The sequence below is a fragment of the Stegostoma tigrinum genome, chromosome 3 (assembly GCF_030684315.1).
Source record: "Stegostoma tigrinum isolate sSteTig4 chromosome 3, sSteTig4.hap1, whole genome shotgun sequence".
In the NCBI taxonomy this organism is placed as follows: domain Eukaryota; kingdom Metazoa; phylum Chordata; class Chondrichthyes; order Orectolobiformes; family Stegostomatidae; genus Stegostoma; species Stegostoma tigrinum.
The window spans coordinates 127,342,673-127,363,014 of NC_081356.1; the positions used below are offsets into that span (position 1 = coordinate 127,342,673).

Here is a 20,342-nt window from a genome sequence, read left to right on the forward strand (position 1 = left end):
AACATTTTAAGTCTTCGTTAGAACTTTACTAAGATTTTTAGTAGCTCTGACAAACTTTTACAAAAGCAAAAATAAACAAACGCTCGAATTCTGAAATACAAACAAAAAAGTCTTAAATGATCAGGCATGTCAGGCAGGATCTGTGGAAAGAAGCAATTAACATGTACCTCCTTAATGATGGGCTAGGAACTCAGGTTAAAAATGGAGGGCTTTCCATACTAAAATGAGAATATTTTCTGCAATGGCCACAAGCCTTTGGAGCTCTCCCTTTCCCAGAGCAACACCATTTATAATGCTTCGAGGCAGAAATAGATGGATTGACTAATAATGATATGAAGTTATCAGGGGTAAGTGAGAAAGCAGACACGAGGCTACAATCAGATCAACCCTGACCCTACTGAATTGCGGAGCAGGCTTGAGGGATTTAATAGCTCACTCCTCTGATATCATCTTGTGTATATAATCTTGTCATGAAACATTCACTCTGTTTCTCTTTATGGGTGCTGCTTGATCTGCAGACTATTTCCAACAATTCTACCTTTTTTAAAACAGAATAGCAACATTGATTTTATCTGGGACATTTTAGGATTAATGTTTATTCTCTCCAAAACTGCATGTACTGCTGTGGCTTTTGTGATTTGAACAATTATTGTCTCTCACATGCATGTGTACTGTCTCTGTGTCTCTGTGTCTCTGTGTCTCTGTGTCTCTGTGTCTCTGTGTCTCTGTGTCTCTGTGTCTCTGTGTCTCTGTCTCTGCCTCTCTGTCTCAGTTCTCGTGCGCGTACACACACACACACACACACACACACACACACACACACACACACACACACACACACACACACACACACACACACCTGTGGGGTGCGTTTGTATTTGCAGATATATTTTGTTCAAAAAGCAAACAGTTTATGGACAGTGAGTCAATATGGGGTTGTATAAATTCCTACTTTAGAAATAAAACCAGTCTGACTCCAAGCTAAAACACAGATTCTAAGCAAGGTCTCATCTCTAACATGCATTGTTTGACCTAAAGTGTCACTTCTTTACAGCTGATAAAACTTTTAGTTTTCTCAGGACAGTGGTTTGAGAGGAATTTGGGGATTTACATATACATATTAATCAATTAAAACCTTATAACTGATCAAAGACTTAACAACATCTTGGGTTTGTTTAGATTAGATTAGATTCCCTACAGTGTGGATACAGGCGCTTCGGCCCAACAAGTCCACACCACCCCTTGAAGCATCCCACCCAGACCCATCCCCCTATAACCCATACACCCCTGAACACTATGGGCAATTTAGCATGGCCAATCCACCTAGCCTGCACATCTTTGGACTGTGCGAGGAAACCGGAGCGCCCGGAGGAAACCCTCGCAGACACGGGGAGAATGTGCTAACTCCACACAGACAGTCACCTGAGGTTGGAATCGAACCCGGGTCCCTGGTGCTGTGAGGCAGTAGTGCTAGCCAAATACATCCTCATCAGTGATGTCAGAGATAGTAGGAACTGCAGATGCTAGACAATATGAGATAACAAGGTGTAGAGTTAGATAAACACAGCAGGCCAGGCAGCATCAGAGAAGCAGGAAAGCTGACATTTCGGGCCTAGGCCTTCATTCTGAAGAAGGGTCTAGGCCCGAAACGTCAGCCTTCTTGCTCCTTTGATGCTGCCTGGCCTGCTGTGTTCATCCAGCTCTGCACCTTGTTATCTCATCAATGGTGTGATCTTTTATAAATTTTGTCTGATACTACCTCCTTCACTAAGGCCTGAAGAATGAGTGCAGCTTGTGTTTTCAAATAAAACTGATGTTGTGTGAGTTCTGACCTTGTGCAAAAGACATTGAATAATCACAGTTTAGAATGCGGCTCAAAACATTTTTCAGGTTTTCTTTTTCTTCCTGCATGTTAACAAGTCTCATATTATTTTGAGTGGATGATCACTGAACTGTGAATTACTGCCTTTACCATGAGCATTTGAGCATTCACCGTGTTCTGTAATAATACTGTAGCTAATTTTCAAGTGGTAGTTACTTGAACAGGCGACTGCCGTGTCAAATTTGGAAACACCGGAGAGACATTTGACTGTCTTGTTTCGTAAAGCGAAATATAGCATTTTCTGTTTTCTGCCTTGCAAATATTTCCATTTTAAATATTGGACTGTCTACATTTAATACTTAGGAAAATTTGCATTTTGCATGAAACATACTTGATTTTATTTTCAGTTGCTAAATTATAAACAAATAGTCGTCTTGGCTAATTTTTCAGTAACTTACTGATTTCCCATTCCAACTGTTAACATCACTAGCTTGATTATGACAGGAAGGTGATTGAACTGTGAGTTTCTTACGTAATCTATGTGTAAATTTGTATTTTAGTTTAGACACCACTGAGCACCAAATTCTCCAATCTTAAAGATTCTGTAACCACGTGGCGAAGCAGTTGTATTTATGCTGGTACATTTAAGTAGATTTTTTGTTCATATTTGGCAGAAATTTATGCAGTTTTTTAAAAATCATTAGTCTGTGTTGTAATTTACACATGATGATAAAATGCTTGCAATAGATTCTGAGTATTGCTATACACTTTGTGTCACTTTTGTGCACGATGGCATCATTAACTCACAGGAAAGTTCCAATCCAATCCATTGTTAGCTGTGCAAAGAAAGTGTGAAACAAATCTTTACATTTAAACTTGGTTACATAAAGTATGTTATCATAAAACCTGAGTGTGCTACTTTTTTACTTTCTTTATCATACTCGTGGGTTTTCTTCTACTTTTCAACCATTGCTTTGTCAACAAATAAACTCGGGTTTGTGTGGTGATGGCAGTCTTAAGGTATTGGTTTGCGGCACAGTACCCTCTGACATACCATACTGAACTGACTGAGGTTACCATGAAGGCCCAATCTTCTCAATCTCATCCCTTGCCAGTCGGATGGTGATCTCCAGTGAAACCAAACCAGTCATCACTTGCTTTAATGAGAGAGCACCCCTCTGGTCCCCTGTGACGATGGTGACTTTACCCATATTTTACCCTGAGGTGGATTTGTAAAAAATGCTAATGTGTAGAAGAGCAAATGAATATTTTCATGATGTTGCCATTGCTGAAGCTTCCAACATTAACATCCTGTATATTGCCATTGACCAGACATTTTGCATTTCTACACAAATCCCGGCATTGTTTGCATTTATTCTCCACTCCAGACTGCCCTCAAAATATAGTGAACTTTCTACTTGAGCCACCGTTAACCTTGGGTATAAGGACATGCATAATTTCATGCTCATTATCATTAGGGAGGGAGTTCCAGGATTCTGACACGCCAGCGACAAAGAAACGATGATAAGAATCTATGAGAGAATAGTGTGTGACTAGAAATGACCTGCACGTCTGGTATTCCCAAATATTTGCTGCCCTTGTCCTTCTAGATGGAAGTACTTGTGTGTTTGGAAGGTGCTATCCAAGGACCTTTGATCAGTTTCTGTAATATATCTTGTAGAAGGTACACACTGCTGCCATTGAGCATTGGTGTTGGAGTGACTCAATATTTGTGGATCTGGTGCCTTTAATTGGGTAAGTTTGACCTCGATGGTATTGAACTTGTTGAAATCAATCGAGACAAATAGAGAGTAATTCATTCTACTCTTGACCTTGAATGTTTGGGATTGTTGGTTAGTTTCTCACCTAATGGAGGTGGTATGCTGTCTGCCTGTGCAATGCGAATATCAGATTTAGCTTCATAATTGTTGCTGTGCTTTCCTTGTACTTGTCCACTCCACAGCAATATGTATTCCAGGACTTCATCTGGCTTGACATTTAACAGTTGAAGTTCAGAATCTCTGCACCAAAAATTTGGTACTGTCGGCTGTAATTACAGAACTTCAAAATGACAGTGAGTTACCTAGCTGTAATGCTTTGACTTCAGCTGGGCATCAAATTTGTACTTAACAAGAAAACTGGAATGTAGGGAAGGGGCTTTTATGATGTCCTTGCTCTCAACCAAAAGATCTGGGTGCACATCCTACCTGCTGCCGAGGTGTATCATAATATATCCAAATGGTTTGATTAAAAATACCTGAAACTAGGCAGTAGAATTTTTAAAAATAAGGGTCTCCTGTTTATTACAGATGACATCCCCATTCTCTGAGGGTCGGGAGTTTGTGGAACTGTAGAGATGTAGCACAGTAGAGATGACATCCATGAATATTTTTAAGTCCATGTTAAATTCTTGACTAAAGGATGGGTGGAAAGTGGAGTTGAGGCCGCTATCCAAACAACCATGATTTTACAAAGTAGTGGACCACGCCTTGAGGGCCGATTAGTCTTCTCTTCCACTTTTCCATGTTCGGAGACTAAACCACCATTTTCAGCTCGAAAACATTGCCTGCTTATGCCCTGCTTCATTTCCAATGCCATTGAGACTCTGAGCTGGATTTCCTCGAGCTTTGGGATCCCAGTGTCAAGACCTGCGTGGAGATCCTGAGCCCACATGTTCTGACACCGTGCCTGTGAAATGCAGTCGTTGAAGAGGTGGCATCCTGTGCACATACACCTCTGCTTGAATAGAATGGTGAATTTGCTCTGTTGCTTAACGGATGCGAGGTATAAGGATAGGGAAGAAATTGTATATTTGGATGGATTGGATTAAGGTGTGAAATGTAGGAATCATGTACAAGGAGGGATGCTGTTCCTATGGATGACCAATTTGCCAGAGCTGCATTCGGATTGAAAACATGATCCTGGATCTAGTCATGAATCGCAGCAGCAAACTGTTCATGAAGAGAGTAGAACCATGTGCATTGATGCTACATGAATTTACACTATCAGGAGCAAGGTATTTCAGGGAGCACCAGGCAACATGGATCACCGTGTAAGTCACAGTGTAGTCTGTGACACAAGTGAAGCAATATCATCTGGGATGTAAGGCCAGATAGATATGGCTCCAAACTGAGAGCTAGGATCAGGCGTCCATAAGAAATTCTTGGGCCCATCAAGTCTGTACTGCCGAAACTTAACACAAAATCTGTACTGGTTGCACTTCCCTGCACTAGACCCATAGCCTTAAATGTTATGATGTTTCAAGTGTTCATCCAAGTACTTTTTAAAGGTTGAGCTGTCCCACCTCAACTACCATCTCAGGCAGTGCATTTCAGATTCCAACAACCCATGTGCTGGGGAAGAAAAAATTGTCAAATCCTCTCTAAATCTCCTGTCTTTAACCTTTTAAAGTTATGGTGCCCTCTTATTGACCTCACGACTAAGGGGAACAGCTGCTTCCTATCCACGTTGTCCATACTGCTCAAAATCTTAAACCTGTCAGCCCAGGTCCTGCCTCAGCCCTTTCTGCACTAAAGAAAACAACCCAAGTATATCCGATGTCTCTCAATCGTTTAAATGCTTTATATTAATCGATATTCTGGTGAATTTTCAATGATAGTAATGGGGTATGAGAAGAAGGTCTTTCATCCAAATCCAATTCCATTTGTAAAAATCAAAAACTGTGGATGCTGTAAATTGGGAACAAAAACAAAGTTGCTGGAGAAGCTCAGCAAGTCTGGCAGCATCTGTGAAGGGAAAAACAGAGTTAACGTTTCGGGTCATTGCCACAGAGCGCAGTGGAGGCTAGGATGTTAAATATCTTCTAGGCGGAGATTGAGAAATCCTTGATCTCACAAGGAATCGAGGGGTATGGGGAGGGTGCAGGGAAGTGGAGTTGAAATGCCCATCAGCCATGATTAAATGTCGGAGTGGACTCGATGGGCCGAATGGCCTTACTTCCACTCCTGTGCCTTATGGTCTTATGGTCTATGGGTCTGGTGAAAGGAAGGATCACCGGAACTGAAACGTTAACTCTGTTTTTTCCTTCATAGATGCTGCCAGACTTGCTGAGCTTTTCCAGCAACTTTGTTTTTGTTCCCAATTCCAATTGTACTTGATAGCCCAAAATGCAAATCCCTAAAATAGAAATTATGGTAATTGTATCTAATTTTCTTCTTTTTCCACTCCCCCTTTATCGCACCCCTCAATCAAGCACATGAACCTCCGCCTGATGGCGCTGTAACTGCAGAAACTTGGATCACCATTCTGTACATGCAGGCATTCAACAATGACGTAAGGTGCTAAACATTAAATTTCTTGGCTGATATATTGCAGAGGGATACAGGCTATGGAGTGGGCAAGAACAAGGCCAATGGAATATAATGTGGACGAATGTCAAGTTATGTGCCTAGCATATTTCTAAGTCAGCCTGTTCAGACATGTTGTGATGCAAACCCGGGGCAGGTGGGACTTGAATCCCAACCTCCTGGCCCAGTGTTGGGATGCATTAATTTTGAATTTCACGAGCTACTGTGGTGATTTGAAGCTATATCCTTCAGACATTAGCCTGGGCTTCTGGAATACAAGTCCAGTGACATTATCTTTACACCACCTCTTTTTTTTTTCCCTTCTCCATTTGCTATTTTTATACTTGGTGTTTGCACTCCATATTTTGTAACAATTGCCGTGATCTTATCAATCAAATCCAGCACTTGCGTTCCACTATTTTTACATAGATTTCATACACCAATGTGACACCAAGCTTATAATAATGTGCATTAGGGATAGTGTGATACTAACCAGTGAGACTCTGATCCCTTGTGCTGTGGGTCCACCAGGAAGCCAGCTTAGCTTTGCATATTTATGATGTGGATTTATGCCTGCTGGTACAAAGTGGTGCTGTGCAGCATATCTGGGTGGTGTGTACTGTTATTGACTGCTTCAAAAAAGCTGATAACTATTCATTGGGTTTAACTGAACAATTAGTCAAATTGCTAAATGTCAGCAAATTTGACATAAAGGAGTAGAGGTTCTAGACTTCATTACCTTCAGGGAAATGACTGGCTTAGCACAGTTCAGAGAATAAGAAAACAGCAGCTTCTTATCTCGAGAGAAACTTAAATGCTTCAGTGCAGAATGTTCTGAATGCCTTTGTTCAAAATTCACAGAAAGCTGGAAGGCTGATACAATAGGTAATAGGGAGAGCAAATGAAATTTTGGCTTTTATTGCTGCAAGAAGGGAGTATAAATGCAGGGAAATGTTATTGAAACTATTCAAGACATTGGTGAGTCCATATCTGTAGCACTGCATAGAGTTCTGATCCCCTTACTTTAGGAAGGATGTAATTGCAGTGGAGCCCGTTTGGTGAAGGTGCGCCAGATTTATTCCAGAGATAAAAAGCTTATGAGGAGAGAGTGGTTTAGGCCTATACTCACTAGAATTTGGAAAGCTCAAAGAAGATCCAATTGAGGTATATCAGATGCTAAAAGGGATTGACAAAGTAATTGTTGAGCAGATGTTACCAATGGTGGGCCAAACTTGAATGAGACGTCATACTTTCAGGCTAAGGAACAGCAGATTTAAAGTGGGGTTAGAGGAATCACTGTTCTTAAAAGATTTTGATTCTCTGGAATTCACTATGCCGAAGTACGGCAAACACTGGGTCATCGAATAAATTTGAGGAAGAGATCGACTGAATTTTTAGTGTCAAAGGGTTGTGGCACGCAGGCAGGAAAATGGAGTTGAAGTCAAGATGAAGTCAGCTGTGATTGTATTAAATGGCAGAGCAGGCTTGAGGAGCTGAAGTGCCTGATTCTGCTGCAGGTTCTTGCATTCTTAGTGCTAAAAGGATCAAAGGATATGGGGCAAGAGTACGAGCAGAGTACACAGTAAGATGATCAACCATTGGTCACATTGAATGGCGGAGTAGCTTGAAGGGCTGAATGGCTTACTCCAGTTGTTATTTTATGTTTCTGTTAGGTTTGGAGAATCCTGCCCTAACTCATTAGGGTGGCAGATGATCTGTCATTTTGGATTTAATATGCTTGAAGATGATTTTTTATTTGAGCCCATTATTCTGAGAATTAGTAGTTGTGCTTTTTATCATGTAGGTTTAAAATCTTAATCTTCAAGGTTCTTGAAATTTTACCAAACATTGAAGTAAATATTAATTTGATGCTATTGGTTTTAAAACACATTTTTACAAAGATTGGTAGCATTCTTATGGAAACAGTGATATTGTTGTTTTAATTCCATGCTGAAAGTATAAAACGACATTTTAGTGTTCAATGACCACATAATATTGAATTTGTGTTTTGGCGTGCACTTATTTTTTGCATACGCCTCAATTTCTTAAATGTAACCCATTGAATGGTAAACAGGGGATCCTGCAAAACCTGGCAGCTATCTATGGAGGCAGGTCCATTTCAACAGGAAGAGGAAAATCCAGAAGCAAGGAAGAAGAGGTAGGAGGCCTGCATGTTTCTCATCTTCATAATGCCAGTGGCATGTTTTTCTGGACTGGTTTGCCAGTGTGAATGCTATTTAAACATACAGTCCAGTCATCAGGAGGATCTCCCTCCTTCCCTTGTATGCCTGTATTCTAAGAATTAATTTGGGCTTTTTAATGCACAAGAATATTTGCTGTAATGACGGTATATTTTTGAAGTGCTACAAGTGTACAGGGAAGTGGAAGGAGGTCTTTCACTGTTCTCCCTTTTCAGTTGCGGTTGCCCCTTTTTTGTTTTGAGTAATGAAGTTGATGACTTCCTGATGAACTGCCTTCAAGGAGCTTCTGATGATGAACATGTATAGATACAATAACCAGGATCCATCATTCTAGAACCATGCCTTCATCGTCAATGATAGAATATTCTCTATCACAATAGGAAACGTAAAAGTGACAATTTACCACAGTGAGTGAATAAATTATTGAAGTTTATGGCGATGATCATCGATGTGTTGAGACTAGTATGAGGAGACTGGAAGGGAGATGCTGCCTCAAACTGTCTCTGTCTTGACAAAGTAAAACTTAAATGAATTGTGGGAGAAATTAATTTCATATACAGACCTTGTTGGCCTCATTAACTTTGCCAAGCCTGTGCTTTTAACAATCCAGGTGTATTTTTAATAAGCACAACCAGTGAGTACCTGGTATGCAGACCAGCAAGGCTTTACTTCCAATTCTCCCACTCTGCTGAGTTAGTGGATCTTGGACAGCAATGGTAGTATGAAAGTTGGAATTGTCCTCAGTACCTTCAGTTTGAAGAGGAGAAATTTTGCCAGGGCTGCGCCCATGACTGGTGTATTATGATAACAGTTGGAAATGCCTGTTTGTATTGATGTTGGATCAGGCAAGAATTGGGCTTGGTTTTCATTGTTCTGCAGTGATTTCAGTTTCCACACCCTCCCAAGACTGATGAGACCTACTAAATGGTGCTTAGTCCAAGAAATGCATTCCTCAGCTAAATCTTTCATGGAAATGTTGAGAAAACAAAAATAATTATTTATAACATTGATTTTTGAGAAGTGATGTTCATGCGAACGTTTTATTTGCGTTATTTATGTTTTGTCTACTTGAGTTATGTAAAATAAAGCTAGAATTAACAACGTGTGGAATAGGATATGTTAGTTTGGGCTCAGTGGTAACACGTCCGGTAGAAAGTTATAATTTTAAGAACCGCAGACATGAAATTTGAATACAAGTCAAGACTGACACATCTTAGTGCAGCAGCGTCTGTTGGAGGTGCCATTTTTTTTAATGAAAATTAGGTTGAGTTCCTCTCTGCCTCTTCAGGCGGACACAGAAGATCTATGCCACAGTTTAGGAGAAGATTCGTCCAATGTTTCTGCCCATAGTTACCTCTCGATGGATATGCTGAATAGAGTTCAATATGATAATTTATCTGATAGATGTTTGAGTGACCTTGCTGTGTCAAAAATTGCTTCTGAATTTCCTTTCGCTGCAATGGTGGCTGAACTTCAAAATACACTACTTCAGCTGTGATTTCGTTTTCGATGCGCTGAGGTTATGGAAGTGCCATGTAAATCCTAATTTCTACTCCACCCATTGTCAAATGCTTGTGAACCTGTAATGTACTGGAGTATTAGAATGCCTTGTGGGGAGTTACAGCACCCTGGTTTAATTCAACCATTCCCAACTTGGTTATTGCACTTTGGCCTTACAGGAAGGTGTCAAACTGAATCTCCTGTGTCCTTTCAGTTGATGAAAGTGGACTTAAATAGGAGAGTCTTGACAGAGACATAAATAATGAATTACATTGACAGAGATGAGATAACATCCATCCCATCCTTTTCAGTAATGGACAGGAGAGGAATAACTCTACAGGTCGACTAGACAAAATCAGTTGGTGGGATGAGTGGGAGTTCAAAGCCATTGGCTACCCTGCAGAAATGTAATCAAAACATAGTGGGGGCAAAAAATGTTCAGTTTCTAATTTTGAGTTTCATTTTTTAGATTTGGAATAAAACGTACTTCAGCCCTCTCTCAAAATTGCATGCATACAAAGTATTGTATTACAGTTTTGTTGTGCATTAAGGGAAGTTGATGCATTAAAGGTGGTGGGGATGATTTGAGGCCTAGACTACGGTATTATGGAGATAGTGATAAGAAAGTGTGGAGCTGGATGAACACAGCAGGCCAAGCAGCATCTTGGGAGCACATCTTAGGACGTTTCAGGCTATACCCTTAAGGGTGAAAGCATGAAATGGAAAGGACATGGGTCGCAAGCACCAACAACCGTGACGCAAAGGAAAAGAAGAGGATAAAGACCTATCAGAAGCACTGATTTGGCAGGTCACCTTGTCATCATAGCTGATGCAACAGAGACCAAGAAATCAGGAGAATAGATTAGAGTTCCTAAATTGTCCCGCATTGGCTAGGTGAGTTTTTGCTCTAATTGATGAGAGTTGTCACCGTCACCATTCTGAAAGTCACTTTCAATACCAGATTTAACAAACTGGACTTAAATTCCACCAGCTACAGTGGTGGGCTTTGAACCCATGTTCCAGAGCATAGCCTAGGCCTCTGGATTACTAGTCCAATGATATTACATCAGCTTGCCCTGACAGTTACTGGAGCTAACCAGTATTACCTGAAAGGTACCAGACATAATTTGGTGCCTGTTCATTCCCATCCATCCAGTCACTGCAGACCTTTGGATCTTTAGTTAACTCTTCCTGTCACTGACCAGACTGTTGGTTTGTTCCCAGGCAGGAATTGGAGCATAATATGATTGTGATACTCTGGAATTAAAATAAGTAGAGGCTGCATATCCCCAGCCTTACAAATTTCTTTGCAAGTTATCTTCACCTCCCTGTTGATATCCCTGATATCACTCTCATTGCAAACAGAGGAGAACTCGAGGCATTGAAGTCCCAATGTTACCCTTGTCATGTGAGTAGATGTAAGGCCATCAAAACACTCCAGTTTTATTTTGAGAGAGTTTCAGCAGTTTCTTGCACAATCCTGTATTTTCAGTCAGACCAATTAGGTAAACTTTAGCTTATGAAAAATGACATTTTAATCACTTTGGAGTCAGGTAAATGTTTGAGTTACTTGTGACTTTCTATTGGGGATTTTAAAAAAAAATCAAGGTTGAAAAGCATGGAATGAGGTAGAGCTTTGATTGAAACAGGAATTTGGTGCGGAAGTAGAATTGGATTATGAAGCCATTCTGAGAACGACAGCCAGTGTGAAGTAACATTGCTGTAGTAATAATGTGGTATACTGCATCCACTGTACCTGTTGTGGCTCCCTCTACATTGGGGAAACCAAGCAGAGGCTTGGGGACCGCTTTGCAGAACACCTCCGCTCGGTTCGCAATAAATAACTGCACCTCCCAGTCGTGAACCATTTTAACTCCCCCCTCACATTCCTTAGACAACATATCCATCCTGGGCCCCCTGCAGTGCCACAATGATGCCACCCGAAGGTTGCAGGAACAGCAACTCGTATTCCGCTTGGGAACCCTGCAGCCCAATGGTATCAATGTGGATTTCACAAGCTTCAAAATCTCCCCTCCCCCCACTGCATCCCAAAACCAGCCCAGCTCGTCCCCGCCTCCCTAACCTGTTCTTCCTCTCACCTATCCCCCCCAGCTCAAGCCACACCTCTATTTCCTACCCGCTAACCTCATCCCACCCCCTTGACCTGACCTATCCCCTCCCTACCTCTCCACCTATACTCTCTCCACCTATCTTCGTTTCTCTCCATCTTCGGTCCGCCTCCCCCTCTCTCCCTATTTATTCCAGAACCTTCACCCCATCCCCCTCTCTGATGAAGGGTCTAGGCCCGAAATGTCAGCTTTTGTGCTCCTGAGATGCTGCTTGGCCTGCTGTGTTCATCCAGCCTCACACTTTGTTATCTTGGATTCTCCAGCATCTGCAGTTCCCATTATCTCTGAAGTAATATTGCTTACTGGTTATTGCTGGAGCTGGAACTCTGACTTTACAGTTTATTTGGGCATCAAGGAGTTTATATCAGTTGATAGTAAACTCGAGGGAAGGGAATTATGATATAGCAGAAAATTTCAGTAGGACTCTGGGGGTAAGAGAGGGCTAAAATGACTACTGATCAACGTGAGTGTGAGCCTATCTATTGCCCAATTTGATATTAAAATGTTTTTGAAGCCCAGTGGGATAGATGAGCAAAATATTTTTGTCATCCAGTCACTTGAATCTTAGACATTAACCCACATTCAGAAAACATATCTGGAGACTCTGGGTGCTGGGTTTAATCTTAAGATTTGGAATATATAAAATACAGCAAGTAAAAGGTGGTATAGTGGCTCAGTGGTTAGCACTGCTGCCTCACAGCTTCAGGAACCCGGGTTTGATTCCACCGTCTGGCGACTGTGTGTGGAGTTTACACATTCCCTACGTGGATTTCCTTCGACTGTTCAAAGACGTTTGGGTTACGTGGATTGGCCATGCTAAATTGCCCACAGTGTCCAGGGATGTGCAGTCTAGACGGATTAGCCATGGGAAGTGCAGGGTTACAGGGATAGGTTGGGGGGGGGTGTGGATTTGGATGAGACACTCACAGTGGACTGGATGAGCCAAATAACCTGAATCCACGGGGTAGAGGATTTCTCCCTTTCTTCTTTCACAGGACGAGGCCAGGCAGCAATTTTTTTTTTGCCCAGAGGGCAGTTCAGAGTCTGACCTGAGGTTCAGAGTCAACCACATTACTGTTGTGCCTGGAATCACGTGTAGTCCAGACCAGGTGAGGATGGCAGTTTCCTTCCCTAAAGGACATTAGTGAACCAGATGGGTTTTTCTGACGATCAACAATGGATTCATGGTCATCATTAGACTCTTAATTCCAGATATTCAGTGAATTCAAATTTCACCATCTGCCGTGGCAGGATTTGAACCCAGGTCCCCAGAACATTATCTGGGTCTCTGGATTAATAGTCCAGTGATAATACCATTCAGCCATTGCCTTCCCCTTTTGTAAACTACAATGAGTACAAACTACAGACCTGGTCTGAAAATTTAGGTGCTATTCCCTGGAGGTGAGGCCCTGAAGGAGTAATCCATCGGTAATCTTATAGGGGCACAGTTTGATAATTTTCAGGAATTTACATTACCAGTAGAAAGGTGGTTAAGAAGCCATTTAGCATGCTTGCCTTCTTTGCTCAGACCTTTGAATAAGGAATTGGTCCGTCATGTTCAGATTTTACAGGATGTTGATGAAGCCTCTTCTGGAGTAGTGTGCGCAGTTCTGGTCACCCTGTTATAGGAAGGATTTTATTAAGCTGAAAAGGGTTCAGAAGAGATTTACCAGGATGTTAGTGGAAGGTTTGATTTATAAAGAGAGGCTGCATAGGCTGGGTCTTTTTTCATTGGAGGTGGAAGTGTGACCCTACCGAGGTTTTTAAAATCATGAGGGGTATAAATAAGGTGAATGACAAGGATCTTTTCCCTCAGGTGGGGGAGTTCAAAACCAGGGGACATAATTTTTAAGGTGGGAGGAGAAAGTTTTTAAAAAGGGCATAACGGGCCAGTTTTTTTACACTGTGTAGTCTGTGTGTGCAATGAACTGCCAGAGGAAGTGGTGGATGCAAGTACAGTTACAACATTCAAAAGACATTGGGTACGTTAATGAGTAGGGAAGGTTCTGAAGGATATAGGCCAAGCACAGACAGGTGGGACTAGTTTAGTTTGAGAACATAGTAAGCATGTACTGGTTGGACCGCAGGGCCTTTTTCCATGCTATATGACTCTATGACTATATGATTCTACAAAGCTGTTCAAATGATCAAAATCCTTGGTAACTGAACAGATGGGGAATGGCTTCTGCCTAATGGGTGTGTGGATGTCAAAGCAAATGAATGTAATCTTAGAGTTTCTGTGAAGCTGCTGAACAGTAAATTTCAAAAGACTTCTTCAAATGTAGATTGATAAAAATGCAAACCGCATTAGCAAGGGATGTCAATGCTGAGTCAATTAAAGCTTTGAGAAGGAGTACCGTTGATGACTCGAATTTAATGGCACTGAGAGATACGGAGAGCATTGCTACAAGACTGGCCAATGCTTTCTTAGCCAGATGGCCTATTCACTTTGCTATGAAGTTTATCAGTATGCCATTGAGAAAGTGTCTACAAGTGAAAGTTCAGATTTTCTTTTAAAAATACATATTCTTTGGGTTTGTTTTCAATTGCTCGCTGCATTTTTATTTTGTTTTTATGTACTTGTCTCAGTGCTCTTTTTTAAATTTGTACTTACGTTTTTGATAAATAGTCGAATGCTTCAGTGGCTTTGCATTGGTGTTTGGTGATCTGGAGATACTTGGCTGATTCCTTTCTTCTAAGTGTTGGTGGTACATAACTGCTGTTCCTATTTTGTATGATTTAACTTTCTGCCTCCTCTCACTTTTTCAATCAAAATTACCTTAAACTGTTTGAATGTCGGACTCCATTGTAAAAAATGACACGCAGACAGAATATATCAAATGCTTGAATTTCTAAAGATATAATTAGAAATTAGTGGACATCTCTTAGTTCATGCATGAATGCACAAATGAAAATCTTATTGTCAATTTGTAACTTATTCTGATACAGAAAGTAAAACTGGAGACCTTTTGCAAGGTTTTTGAGTTGAATTTTTTAATGTACCTATATACTGAGACTTATTTGATTGATATCCAAGTTAGCATGTACATAAGATCAGCAAACGCCTGGAAGTGTTGAAGAAGACAATGTATTGCTTCTCATAATGGGTTCAAGTACCAGTGTTGCTGATGCGTACATCTCTTAGCCAGATCCGTTTGGATTTGTAAAAAAATTTCTCAGTTGGACTGAAAATGGTAGCCCCTTTTAATTTTTGAAGATTCAATTCCTTTGGATCAGTAGGGTGAAGCTCTGTTTTTTTGACCACTTGTTCCTGTAGGAGGGGGCTGAATAAGAAGGACAATCATCATAAATTGCAGTGGGTTCTTTGACCCATTTACATTTGTCAATGTTACAAGAAAAATATGTTGAACTCAAGTGGCCCTCGTGGACCAGAGGAATTGAAAATACAAAAGCAAGTCACATATTTCAGCAGTAATCAAATAAGTTCACAATATTCCCGTCCTGCCTTTTATATTGTCAATTATGGTTTGAAAGGTTTTGTTTTAATGTGAAAAAAAGTCGTAAGGAAACGGAGTAACTTATTTTTAAAGTTGTGGAGATTCGTGTGCTGGAGTAATATGTGTTCATGTCATTAGGAGTACTTGGCAAGACTCCGACAAATACGACTTCAGAACTTCAATGAACGACAAGAAATTAAAGCGAAACTCAGAGGAGAGAAGGTATGCTTTTATTACTACTTCTTGGAAGTTGCTGTTTCAGTTGCTGTCTGTAATGGCTTCGTTAATTTTTTTTCTTAACATGGCCATTTGGAATTTAAATCTGGAAAGCAGATAAATTATTAACTAACATGCTGACTCTTGAAAATGAACAGCTTAAAAACTCTTGAAGTAAACCTTTGGAAAGGCTTGATAGTAAATGTATAGCACATTTTTTGCGGTTGTATTAAACCATGTTTTCCTGAATAACTCTAAGATTGAATGGTTCCCTCTTTCCAAAACCCTTTTAAGCACTTTGTATATATTGACTTCCCCAAGGACTGCAGCAGTTCAAGAAGATAGCAAGCCACTCCCAGCCTCTTGAGAACAATTGGGAGTAGGCAATCAGTACCGGCCCATCCAAAAACACCCACATGCTGTGAATTTTTATTGACCATGTTGACTGTCTCACCCTCCCCCTCTCTCTTTTTCCCTCCCACACACACACACAGTCCTCTCCCCACTCTATCTCCTCCCCTCGCCGCCCCCCCACCCCCTCAGCACTCAAGAATGAAACGGATTCTTGTTGACCACATATGTTGTTTAGGTAGCTTAGCACGCCATCTACTTTTCACCAGATTTTAACCAAACTACATGTCCTATTTCTGTGAGAGATAATGGGAATTGCAGATGCTGGAGAATTCAAGATAACAAAGTGTGAAGCTGGATGAACACAGCAGGCCAAGCAGTGCTCCTGAGATGCTGCTTGGCCTGCTGTGTTCATCCAGCTTCACACTTTGTTGTCCTATTTCTGTCATTGGATTTCTTATGCCTCTGGTCACACTTTGTCATTTGCTTTTAATCGTGGCATTCTATTCAAGAGGTCTTTGGTTCAATAACTGTAAAACAGTGGAACCCAACCTCTGACCATCTTTTGATGTCATCAACTAAATGATTTTCTTCTTTCATAAAATTGTGTTCCCAGCTGTATCCCGAAACACTGAAACTATGCCAGCTTGTCACCTTTGACTTCTGTTTTTGTAATGCACACTGCATCTGTCACTTGGCAGTGCTATGAAAATAGCACACTCTTTTATCAATTCATTTCACAAGGCAAATTAGTTTCCTTGGCAAACATTTCCTTTATCCTAGCGTCTACTCTCTGTCAACAGTGACCAAAAGCACGGGGCATATTATGCTCACCTTTCAATGACTTAAGGCAAGTGGTTATGACAGTTTAGCTTGGGCATATATAATTAGTGGTGCACCTTTTGTTAAGCAAGCCTTAAACTCCATAGTTTCTTTCTTAAACCTTTCTGCATCGTTACCTTTTATCTATCCTTTAAGACACATACACACATTCAGACCTGCCTCACGGATTAAACCTTTGGTCGAAACCCTTCTTGCGTGACTAGGTACTGAAGTTTGTCTGATAGCATTACAGGGAAGTGGGTTTTAAGACAGGAAGAACTGCAGGTGCTGGAGTCAGAGAGAACACAGTGTGGAGCTGGAGGAACGTAGCAGGCCAGGCAGCATTAGAGGAGCAAGAAAGTTGACATTTCGGGTCGGGACCCTTCTTCAGAAATGGGGGAGGGGGGAGTGAGCTCTGAAATAAATAGAGGATGTGTGGGACTGGGGAAGATACGTGGGATGGTGATAGGTGAGTGTAGGAAGGGAGTGATGGGGACTGGTCAGTGAGGTGGGAGGGGCAAATAGGTGGGAGAGAATATGGACAGGTTGTGTCAGATCAAGGAGGTGAAAATAGAGGGAGGGTTGGTCATGGGATGAGGCCAGGGGAGGGGAGATTTCAAAACTGGTAAAACCCATGTTTAGGCCATTAGGATGTAGGGTCCCAAGGCAGAATGTGAGGTACTGCTCCTCCAGTTGTAGGTGGCATCATTGTGACATTGGAGGAGGCCCAGCATGGACATCTCATCCAGGGAGTGGGAGGGGAAGTTGAAATGGTTCGTGACTGGAAGGTGTTGTTGTTTGTCACATACAGCGTGCAGGTGCTCAACAAAAATGGTCTCTGAGCCTCTCCTTGGTCTTGCCAATGTAGAGGAGGCCACATCGGAAGCAGCGGATGCAGTAGACCACGTTGATGGATGTGCAGCTGAACCTCTGTCTACTGTGGAAGGTTTGATGCTGCCTTGAAAGGAGGTGAGGGCCAGGTGTAGCACTTTCTGAGGTTGCAGGGAAAAGTGCTGGGGGTGGTGGGGCCACTGGGGAGTGTGGAGTGGCCGAATGTGTTACAGAGAGAACAGTCCCTACGAAAGGCAGATAGGGGTGCAAAGGGAAATATATCTTTGGTGGTACGGTCAGATTACAGGTGGCGGAGAATGGTATGTTAGATATGGATATTAGTGGGGTGATATGTGAGGTCAAGGGGGATTCTGTCTTTATTTTTGTTGCAGGGAGGAGATGTGAGGGCAGAGGTGTGGGAAACACGAGATGCGGTGGAAGGCATTTTTGATCACCAGAGCGGGGATGTTGTGGTCCTTGAAATAAGAGGACATCCGGGATGTGTGGGAGTGGAGTACCCCATCTTGGGAGTAGACGCGGCATAGATGGAGGAATTGGGAATTGAACTCTTCTTCAACTTCACTAACACCTTCCACTCCAACCTCAAGTCCACCTGGACCATCTATGACACGTCTCTCTCCTGCCTGGACTTCTCTGTCTCCATTTCTGGTAACTGCTTCAACACCGACACCTATTTTAAGCCCACCGACTTCCACAGCTACTCAGACTACACCTCCTCTCACCCACCTTCCTGCAAGAATGCGACCCCCTACTCCCAATTCCTCCTCTTCTGCCTCTGCTGCATCTGCTCTCAAGAAGGGGCATACCACTCCTGCACATCCCAGATGTTTCTCTATTTCAGGGACAGCAACTGGTGGCCCCCGTGATTGAAAACTCCCTCGACCATATCTCCTGCGCTTCCCGCACCTCTGCCCTCACATCCCCTCCCTACAACAAAAATGGACAGAATCCCCCTTATCCTCACTTACCACCCCACTAATATCCATATCCAACGTATCATTCTCCGCCACTTTTGCCACCTACAATACGAACCCATGACCAAAGATATATTTCTCTCCCCACCCCAATCTGTCTTTAGTAGGGACTGCTCTCTCTGCCACACCCTCGTCTGCTCCAAGCTCCCCATCAACCTCACCACCCCCAGCACCTTTCCCTGCGATCACAGGAAGTGCTACACTTGTCCCTGCACCTTCCCTCTCATCCACATGCTAGGCACAAAACAAACCTTTCACATTAGACTGGGGTTGACCTGCAAAGTGGTCTGCTGCATTTACTGCTCCTAATGTGGCCTCCTCTACATCGGTGACACCAAGCAGAGGCTCGGAGACCGTTTTTTAGAACAACTGTGCTCTGTTGGCGACAAACGACAACACTTTTTCTGGTTGCAAACCATTTCACCCACCAATTCCCCTCCTACTCGCTGGGTGACATGTCCATCCTGAGCCTCCTCCAATGTCACAATGATGCCACCCAGAAATTGGAGGAGCACCTCAAATTCTGCTTCGGGTGCCTGCAACCCAATGGCCTAATCGTAGATTTTACCAGTTCCAAAATCTCCTCATCCCATGACCAACCCTCCCTCTCATTCCCGCCTCCTTGACCTGAACCAACCTGTCTGTCTTCTCTCCCACCTATCCACTCCTCCCATCTCACTGACCTATCTGCACCCGCCTATCACATCCTGCCTACTATCCCCAGCCCCACCCCTCCTCTCTATTTATTTCTGAGTTCCCTTCCTCCCTCCCCATTTCTGAAGGGTCCTGACCTGGAACATCAACTTTCCTTCTCCTTTGTTGCTGCCTGGGCTTTAAGATGCCATGTAATTGTCTGCCACTAAATCAAAAGGGGTGCATGTTTGATGAAAATGTTTTCTGTTCAAAAGTCATGGATATGCTTTCCTGAATAGCTTGTGTTACAGGACCAATAAGCTGCTATTAGTGTAATTAAGACAACTTACTGTGTTGGAGTGAAACGTACCTGTTTACTCATTTTATCCGTATCTGGCTTTCAGTGTGACAGTGATGGTTCAGATGGACAAGAATCCAGCGATGAGGCTGAGCTCAAGCGCAAAAAAATGGAGGCTCTTAAAGTAAGATTTGGCATCTCCTTTGGAACCAGATTCTGAAAAACTTAATCCACTTCTAACATAGAACATAGAACATTACGGCACAGTACAGGCCCTTCGGCCCTCGATGTTGTGCCGACCTGTCATACCGATCTCAAGCCCATCTAACCTACACTATTCCATGTACGTCCAAATGCTTATCCAATGATGACTTAAACGTACCTAAAGTTGGCAAAAAAAATGACCAAACTTTGTAGACACGAGGAATTACAATGGGTGAAGGGCATCTTCTAACAACCAGTAAAAGTTCAAGGTTCTTAAGTGCCTTGACAGGGTGAATGTAGAAAGGTTGTTTAACCTTGTGGGAGAATATAGGACTAGAGCGCGTAATTTTACAATAAGGGGTTGTCCATTTACGACATGATTTGGAATTTCTCTTGGTGAACAGTGATTCTGTGGAATTCTTCTCCCAAGAGGGCTGCTAAAGTTGGCTCATTAAAATATATCGCTTTCAGTTTCTAATATGCTTAATCAGTAGCGTAATACATTAGTTGTGTTCATTTCATAACGGTCAGTAATCAATTTCATTTTACTGTAGTTCAATTCCTTACCTCATTTG

The 20,342-nt window shown here is 42.1% G+C and overlaps 1 protein-coding gene across 10 annotated transcripts in view; it reads left to right on the forward strand.

Annotated features, from left to right (window-relative positions):
• Window positions 1-20,342, forward strand: part of nek1 (NIMA-related kinase 1) — a 164,749-nt gene that overhangs the window by 72,036 nt on the left and 72,371 nt on the right. For 5 of the 10 annotated variants that reach the window (XM_048527489.2, XM_048527490.2, XM_048527491.2 and 2 more), the window contains 3 exons: window positions 8,204-8,287; window positions 15,556-15,639; window positions 19,670-19,747. In XM_048527489.2, the coding sequence (XP_048383446.2) occupies window positions 8,204-8,287; window positions 15,556-15,639; window positions 19,670-19,747 (246 nt within the window). Of the gene's footprint in view, window positions 1-8,203; window positions 8,289-15,555; window positions 15,640-19,669; window positions 19,748-20,342 lie in introns of those variants that run through there. The other 5 variants (XM_059644882.1, XM_048527496.2, XM_059644881.1 and 2 more) reach the window with 4 other exon arrangements.